The sequence below is a fragment of the Furipterus horrens genome, unplaced genomic scaffold, assembly GCF_987537825.1.
Source record: "Furipterus horrens unplaced genomic scaffold, mFurHor1.1.pri manual_scaffold_6, whole genome shotgun sequence".
In the NCBI taxonomy this organism is placed as follows: Eukaryota; Metazoa; Chordata; class Mammalia; order Chiroptera; family Furipteridae; genus Furipterus; species Furipterus horrens.
Window position 1 is genome coordinate 16,716,685 of NW_028327176.1, and position 9,283 is coordinate 16,725,967.

At 42.6% G+C, this 9,283-nt stretch overlaps 1 protein-coding gene across 7 annotated transcripts in view; it reads right to left on the reverse strand.

The window, feature by feature from the left end:
* The window catches only part of DRC1 (dynein regulatory complex subunit 1), a 34,113-nt gene extending 26,045 nt beyond the window's left edge, over positions 1-8,068 (reverse strand). For all 7 annotated transcript variants that reach the window (XM_090281060.1, XM_090281061.1, XM_090281063.1 and 4 more), the window contains exons 1-3: positions 7,862-8,068; positions 6,341-6,428; positions 129-241 (exon numbers count right to left, since the gene is read on the reverse strand). In XM_090281060.1, coding sequence (XP_090137186.1) covers positions 129-241; positions 6,341-6,428; positions 7,862-8,016 — 356 coding nt within the window. In that variant the 5' untranslated portion in view covers positions 8,017-8,068. The remainder of the gene's footprint in view (positions 1-128; positions 242-6,340; positions 6,429-7,861) is intronic.
* Positions 8,069-9,283: the final 1,215 nt, after the last annotated feature.

Genomic DNA, 9,283 nt, shown 5'->3' on the forward strand with positions numbered 1-9,283 from the left:
GGGCGAGAAAAAGCTTTTACTAGACTAAGTTTGACTAAGCCGCTTTCCAACGACTGGGGAGAACTTAGGGACGCACAGAGGAGGCCCCCCGACACAGCCGCCAGGCCTCAGAGCAGGGGGCCCCTCACCTCTGACGCTTTATCTTCTCTTCTTCAACTCTCCTGTGGGTCTCTCTGATATCTGTAGCCACCTGGATGTTTGTCACCAGCTCAGTGCCACAGAGCAGCAATTTCGCCAATTTCTGAAAACAAAGAACTTAAAATGTTAGAACACTTTATAAAGAATGTGTATATTTATAAAATGTATAAAACTGTTTGTAAGGAATTATAACTTTATAACTTTAAAAGAATTTATAAAGTTAAAAACATTTGCCACAACTGTTGGTAACTCTGCTATCCACCCAAGCAGGAATCAAAAGCTACCTTAAGACTTTTCTTTTTTGTTTTTCTTCTTTTCTTTTTTTAATTCTCTCTCTCTCTCTCTCTCTCTCTCTCTCTCTCTCTCTCTCTCTCTCTCACCTCTCTCTCTCTCTCTCTCTCTCTCTCTCTCCTCTCCTCTCCTCTCTCTCTCTCTCTCTCTCTCTCTCTCTCTCTCTCTCTCTCCCCCTCTCTCTCTCTCTCTCTCTCTCTCTCTCTCTCTCTCTCTCTCTCTCTCTCTCTCCCCCCCCCCCTCCCTCCCTTAGACTTTTAAGAATAGCATCTATGTAGCAGACCATTCAATGAGGACATTTGTGATGTGTTGTGATAGCTTACAATTTAATAGCACTCTGCAATTCCCGATGGATTTGAATTCATTCTCAGAGCAGGGCTGGCTGGCCACTACACTGGCATGCGCTCTAGGGACACACTTTCCTCAGTAGACCTCCAAGTGCTGACACTGCCAGGGTCCTTTCTAAGACATTCAGTCAGGGTGGTGAGGTGGCCAATAAGAGTTGTCCTTCATATCCACTTTTCCCTCTTCTTCTAGTAATCAAACACCCAAATTTAGCAGGACATTTGACCTCCCAGAACAGATACAACCCCCAGACTCCCTCGCAGCTACAATGGGCTCGTCGATGGCACATAAGCAGAGCAGGTATGTGTCCCTTCTGAGTTGTGCCTTGAAGGGAAAAAGGGTACCTTCTGTGGCCCCTACTTCCCTCTTCTCTCAGGCTGGAATGTGGTGCTAAAGTACGATATGAGAAGCATGTAACAGTGACTAAAGTAAAAATAATATGCTAATCAGGTGGTAATCATAGAAGAGGCTGTACTAACGAACTCATAAAAGATCCATGTATTAAAAGTTGCCTTCTAAGCATCTTATAGACATCAGCACTTGCAGCTCCTGCTTAACCAAGGAATGGTCCTGACCACAAGACATTGGGCAAGTGTCAGTGACTCGTATCAGAACCAGCAGAAACACTGCCTGCACATCCTGCTCACAGATGTCAGCAGTGGAAGTGCAGATGGAGCAAAGAAACTGCATGATGACGCATGCTGGGAATCGCACTGAAGCCACCCCAGAGCAGAGCTGAGAAAACGCACGTCACCAGAAATTCCTTAGTGCCCCTCTGCCCATGGTTCCCTTATATAAATTAGCCAGGGTGCCTGAGATGCTAAGGTGGATGGGCGGAGATGGGCTTTGCTGGCACCAGAATAAAACCACTTTCCTTCACATCAGCACCTGCCTCTCTACTACTGATTTTCAAAGCGGCAGGTAGCCAGACCTGTGTTCAGTTACAAGCAGATGAAGGGCAGAAGGAGATGAGGACCCAACATGGAGGAGACCTCATATCAGCCCTGAGCTATTAAGTGAGGCAGAAAAAGAAGCTTCTATCTTACTGAAGCTAATGTTACGTGGGATCTTTTGTTACAGGGGGAGAGAACTGTATCTGGCTGCTCTGCCGTCTCCCTTAACGGGCTCAGGAATTTTGTAATAGGTACCCCCCTTCTAATCCCTCCTTGTAAATTTCATACTCAGTATCTTCACTCCTAAAATGTTTGTGATGTCCCTTTTTGCAAAAATGTTCAAGTATCCTTAGGTTATGCCCAAGGTTTTCCAGGTCTGTTTTGGAATTTATAAATTCTCCAACTCTCAAATCATTTTGGAACCTAGAACCTATGAACATTTTTATCCCAAGGAGTCATTGAAACAATCAGAGACTCTATTTCATTTTGAAATGCAGTTTTCATGAATATAAAACAAACCCTAAACCCAGATATCTTGGGTAATGCAGACTTTTTAAAATGTCTGCCTGCAGCTTTATCACTTATTCCAAATGGCTTTATACATGTAAGGAAGTAATGGCTTTCATGTAGTTTTGACCAACTCTCTATTTTTTACTCAGACAATTCAAACATCAGAAATTTCTGGATCAAGTATTTAAGACTCAAAGTAAAATTGAAAATGTTACAGTCACAAACAGACCAACAAACACACTGCTAACATTTTGAGACCCAAGTAAAGAATTTAAATGGAGGTCCATATATCATACATCTAAATATTTTAAAAATATAATTCAATGTTATACACTGTTAATAAAATACATTTTTTCCTCCTACCTTGACACCTTCATAACAGATTAGAAGTCCTAGTTTGAATTCAGACTACATCTCCAAGTTCCACCCAGAAGTTAGTGGCTAAGTCTCTGGCCCCGAGCCTGCAGCCGCCCCATTCTCTTCCCACCACACCTCTGTCCCACACCATTAAGGGCTTCATGTGCAGGCATATGGATTTCCCAGACCACATATCCAAGCTCCATGTACAACCCTTGGTAATCCATCAGGCCTTGAGGTTGTACAACAGTGGCCTCCCTCACCTGCCCTGAGCAGGACAGATCTTGGGAAAAGTCCCATGCAGACCTTCAAAGTGTGCTCACAACCCTGTGGGCAGGGAGTTTGTGTTTCTGTGACACACAGAGAGTGGTCTAAAGGGGGAACTTGGGCTCTGAATGAGCTTGAGGCAAGTACAGTTGCTGGGGTGCATTCAGAGGAAAGCCAGAGCAAGACACAGGAGCCTCATCATTACCACTGCTATTTAATAGGCTGAAGGGTCTGGCTAGTGCAATAAGACAAGAAAAAGGAATAAAAGGTACAAATATTAAACAGAAAGAAGTAAAACTTATTTTAAGATGACATGATTATATATGTAAAACAAAACTAAAGTAAGAAAAAGCCTGCAGGTAAACTGTTAGAATTAAAAAGTGAATTTGACAAGGTTGCTGGATATCAAGTCAATATATAAAAATCATCTATACTTTTATATATCAACAACGAACAACTATCACCTCAATAAAAAGTATAAAACACTGCTGAGCAAAATTAAAGAATATCTAAATAAGTGGAGGGATATTTTATAAATCTCTACATTGGTAAGATATTATTTCTTTCCCAAATTGATCTCTAGATGCAACCCAATCTTAATTGAAATTGACAAGCTGATTGAAAATGTATGTGTAAATGCAAAAGGTCAAAAATAGCCAAGACAATCTTAAAGAATAGCAAAGTTGGAGGACTTACCCTACCAGATATCAAGACCTGTCATAAAGCTACAGTAATTAATATAAAGTGGAACCAGCATGAAGTCAGGCAAATAGACCAATGGAACAAAATAGAGAATTTAGAGACAATCACACATATATGATCTGATTCACAACAAACGTGCATTGCAATGCTGTGGAGAATGGATGATATTTTCAATAAATGCTGCTGGGCCAGTTAAAAATCCACATGGATTTTTAAAACCCTTGAGCACACACTAAAATCAATTTCAGATAGATTATATAGAGTAAAATGTAAACAGTGGAACAGTATTATTCTTCCAGTAAAAGAAACATGGAAGAATATCTTCATAAGCTTGGAAGAGATGAAGATTAAACAGGAAACAAAAAGAATTACCCCTAAAAATTACTGATAAGGTGCAGAGGCAAGGGCAGCCCCCCCGCCCCCCCCACACACACACACCGCCTAGGTCTTAAGGCAGAACTGGTTATTAATACCTCAAAACTGAGGAAGGTAGCATTTTTTGTATACATTTCTTCTAGGTGCCAAGGCATTTCAGACTTCAGTCCTAAGTGATAGGAACCTTGAAAAGCTGCTAATGAAAACAATATTATCCTTTTGGTTTTACATTACACTCAGAGTGCTCAAGATGAAGTGTATATCAGTATTTTCAAGATTATATATAATATCCTTTTTATCCTACACAGAAGTGATCAGAGATCACTGACCTTTAAATAAAGAAACCTAGTGCCCTGGCTGGGTAGCTAAGTTGGTTAGAGCATCATCCTGATACGCCAAGGTTGCAGGTTCATCCCTGGTCAGGAAACGTACAAGAATCAACCAATGAATGCATAAATAAGTGAAGCAACAAATCTCTCTCTCCCTACGTATCTCTCTCTATATATCTATCTACCCCTTCCTCCTTCTTTCTCTCTCAAATCAATAAGCAAATCAAGAAACAAACAAGCAAACAAGCCAACCTAGGTACAAGGAGGCAACATGACTCCTGTACTTCACAATAAGCAGGAGATCTTGACCGAGAAACCACAGCAGCTCAAGATTCTTTCCATTACAGTAAAATATCTTACCCTGACACAGGACAGTATAGGTTATTCAATTATATCTCTATATATTTATTCTCTATAATATGTCAGTAGCTTGAATATTTTTCCTCCCAGTAATTACACTTTAATTTCTGCCAGAAATGAGTTCTCTCCTCTCCACTTTTATAAATCCCACCTATTTTTCTAAGACCCAGCTCAAATTCCTCTTTTTCCACATGACCTTCCCTGACCAGGCCCGCTTAGTGAGCAATTTTCCTATCTCAGTTCCTACAGTATCACTGTCTATGCCGTTCAGTTCACAAGTAATTAAGTAAATGCGGCTCTTTGCTAGGTCTGGCTCTCAGTTTTGAACTGGTGTTTTTATTCCTCTATGACAGAGGTGCCACACACACCCTAGGCTCGGTTGGAAGTTGCTCTGTCCAGCAGAGGCTTCGTGACCACAGCAGAACAAACTTTTACCCAGAATACTTTATTATGTCTGGGGGAAGGAAGGTGACTGCCTCTCTAGTGGAGACCAGCAGCCAAACCTTCATCCCTTATGCCTTTTATTGAGGAGGAGACATACGAGAGATACAAGGCTAAAATTCATAAATTGTCAATAGCCATTAGGCATTTGACAGTAACAGATTACACATACCAGTACAGGGGTCGCAGTGACCAATCTGTGTCAGGGTCCATAAAACATCTTGACCAGATGCAAGGTTTCATACACTCCTGGCTAGAGATTGTTTATGTTACATTACTGATAAGGAAAGCAGAGCAAGTTCTAAAGCATAATGAGCATCCTTTGATCCAATTCCCATGGCAACCCTCTGAGTGGCTGTCAGTCATGTTCCACACACAGCCTTATGTTGAGACTTAAAGACAAGCGCGGCCAGGACGCTGGCAGCTCGTCATGCTCAGGCCAGGGCTACAGTTCCTTAAACCATGAAGAGTGGTTGCCCACATTCTTCCAGCACCTCTTGTTCCAATTTCTTTATTAAATACCCCAGGAGCCCTGTCATTACCATAGGAGAGCAATTGGTGATTTTCTTTTTAGTGTTTATTGAGTACAAGCCATGCACGACTGCACAGGTAGTCTAAGAGGCTCTCCCTCTCATAGAGCTTACAGTTTCATTGGGGACACTGCATGCACACACATCTGAAAAGTCATACAAGGCAGAAAACTATCCAAAATGAAATGAATTCTACAGACAAGAAGTGGTCAATGTGTGAATTAAAGGAGTTCAGTTTAGGTTGCAGATGAACTCATGTGAGGGTTGGGACTTAAGAAGGTCTTGAAGTACAGGAAGGTAACCTGGAGACAGGAGAGGAGAAAAAAGGAGAGGAGAGGAGGGAAGAAGAGAAGAGGGGAGGAGCCTGGCATTCCAGAAGGTCAAAGGCACAGAGCAGAAAGAACAAAACCACTGGAAGTGAGCAAGTCAATCAGCTTAGCCAAAGTGGAAGGCCCAAATTAAGTAACAATGGGAGAAAAGGTTAGAAAGTTAAGATGGGAACAGACTACAAAAGGTCTTGAATGTCAGGCTAAATTATTTGGACTCTATCCTATAAATAATGAATGCCATTAAAATTGGATGAGCAAAGAAAAGGCAGCCTCAATATAAGAAACTATAACATGAAAGCCCACTCCTAGAGAGCTGCCAAAATAGGAAAGATTCAAATTCAGTTCTACCTAGAGACAAGAAATAGAATTTCTATTGAGAGTTCTTCTTGTCTAAATAGGAAAACCGTGTGATAACACACCCAGCTCTCTAGTTTCACAGGACTGTCAAGACCCATTTGTTATTTAGCTCATACCAGTCTGCTTTCTTCTTTCTGTTTATAGCTCTTGCTTTGATCTTCCACATTCTCCTTCTTCCCATCTAAATATTCTCCAAGCACTTCCCTGTGATGGAAAAGAATAGAGAAACTGAAGTTATTTCTAGTACTTAAATTCTGTACTTAAAGTTACCATGGGACTTCACACTATGTACAAAAATACATTCCAGATGGTTAAAATTTTAGATATTAAAAAAACACAATCATACAGCACTAGAAGTAAATAGAGGAACAAGAATAAGACCAAAGCTAGAAAAAAAGATTGAAAGATTTTACTTCCTAAAAAATTTTAATTTTATCCTCAAAAGCCAAGAAATAAACTGGTAAAAGGTATCTGACAAAACTTTGCTCTCTATTAAATAGAAAAGCCTCCTTCAAATCAATATCCAAAAAAGACAAAATACCGAATAAAAAATTGGCAAAGAATGTGAACCTGCAATTCACAGGAGAAATACAAATGGCAAATAGACATCTGAAAATATGTCCCACTTCACATATAACCAGAGAAATGAAATTGAAAACCCTGTGAGGTATCATTACTCTCCTATTAGACTAGAAAAGATTTAAAAGGTTGACAATAATACATACTCACAGGGCGATGTTAATTCTCTTGATCGCTGTCAAAATATAGTCTAAATAGGTCAGGACCATCTGGACAAGCCATCGAGCATCAGATTGATCCCTCGCATCAGGGTTGGCAAATTGTGGCCAGTGGGACAAATATGACCCACCTATTTTGTATGGCTCACAAGCGAAGAATAATTTTTATATTTGTAAATTGTTTTGTTTGTTTGTTTAAAGATCACAGTGAATAGACAGAGAAGAGAGGATTTTTAGGACAGTGACACCATTTGCTACAACACTATAACAGGGGATACGTGTCATTGTATAGTTGTCAAAATTCGCAGAACTCCCCGAGTAATTCACAATGTAAACTACGAACTTTGGCTGACAATGATGTGTCCACGAGGCTCGTCGATTGTAACAAATGTACCACTCTGGTGGGGGATGCTGATAGTGGGAGAGGTTAGGCATGTGTCAGGGTGCAAGGTAGGTACAATATGTGGGAAAACTCTGTACTTTCACACTTGATTTTTCTGTAAGCCTAAAACTGCTCCAAAAGAAATGATGAAAATATGAAGAGAATTTTGTGACACAAACATTATATGAAATTCATATCTCAGTGTCCATCACTAAAGTTTTGTTGGAACACAGCCACACTACTTTTAGGCCCCTTGTGTCCAATGGCCAGCAGACAAGAAGCCACCGTCTTGGCAGGGCAGCGGACCCCGACCAGCAGGACAGGGTACAACGCTGTTAACACAGGAGGGCATCCAGGAGTTCAGGGAATCACGCAGGGGCCACTTGGTACCCCCTTATGACAGTCCATTGTCTGTGAATGGATGGGTGCAACAACTCAGTCCCCGCACTGCCTCCGGGACTCCCCCGGCGCTCAGCGGCGGGCGCGCTCAGCGGCGGGCCCGCCCAGCCCCCTCTCACCGTCTCCGCGCCTCCTGGCGTGCCGCGATGCGAAGGCGCCGGGCTTGGATCCGCTCCTGAGGGTTATCAGAATGGATCGAGGGCCCGAGAATCGGAGTGGCTGAGTGTTTCTCCTCCTTCTCCTCCAGGACCCCCAGGGGGCCCGGCGGATTCATGGCGGGCGCCTCCCGTGGGCAGCCCCACCCGGACCACCCCCTGACAGCCTCTGGGTTGCCAACAACAAGCCGTTGCCAGGGAAAAGCAGCCACCTGACCCACCGCTGCAGTGCTTGCGCGCGCAACTCAGGCCTCGCCCACCGTCGTTCACAAACTGATATCCCAGTTTGGGGCTTTATTCCGGTAGTTAGGAGGTGCTATCTTAAACCCCCACGAATGCCCGGTCACATCAGACTGGAAGACTGAATAGCTGGACCAAGTTGTGGTTCATCGCTTACTGACCCTGATGACTAATTCATCATTCGTTCAACGTCAAATGGATATTCCTCAAAATCATATTCATCAAATTATCATTGAGCACCTCATTGCCAAGGGTATATAGGACTTGTCCTTTCCTCACAGAGGGTTCAGAAAAACAGGTCCATCCTGAGCTTATCTGCTCTTTGGAAAGTTTAAACTAAAGTATATTGCATACATCCATTCCTTTTTGAGCTCCTACCTTGCGCATGCAGCCCTCCTCTGCTCTAGAATGTGAAACCCCGCACTATGGATAAGTTTTTACCCAGCCGGGGCTTGTCTTCTGCAGCCATTTTCAGTAGGGCTAAAACCTAGGACAACGCCACCATCACCACCTTACAGAAAGAGGAAAGGGGGAGCAGAGGCAAATAGTACCAGGCAGTGGAGGGAGAGGAATAACTTAGGGTACAGAAGCACAATTAAACTCTCAAGGAAGCGCTGTCCCTTGAAAAAGCACTATTTCCTGGGTGTTTTCTGTGTCTCTATGTCAACAAAACAGTGTTCTTACTGAGAATTTAAATGCTTTTAAAAACGAACTGTGTAACATTTGACAGGGCCTTGCTCCACTGGCCTGTGGGAGACTCGGGAATGAGAAAACACAGGACCTAATCCTAGACCTGCCCTGCAGCTTTGAATAAATCGCAGGTACCTGAAGATAATTTTCTCAACTGTTACGTGGTACCGTCTGCCTACTTAACTCACAGGCAATGCTGAGGCCAAAGACAAGTCTTTTGTGGGGCAAGTGGAGTTTGAGAGGTTTTTTTTTTAATTAATTCTTCCAAGTGTGCAAGTGGTAGAGAGATTTAAGAATGCCAAAATCTTGGAGCAGCCAAGAGTCCCAATAGCCCTGCCTGGATCCTTGTCCCATATCTGGGGGTGAGGAATGAGATGGGGGAGGGGAGAGTAGTGTGATTGCTTTTGGGCTTCAGGGCCCTCTGACAAATTTCTCTTTTCTTTGGTTATAACCCTA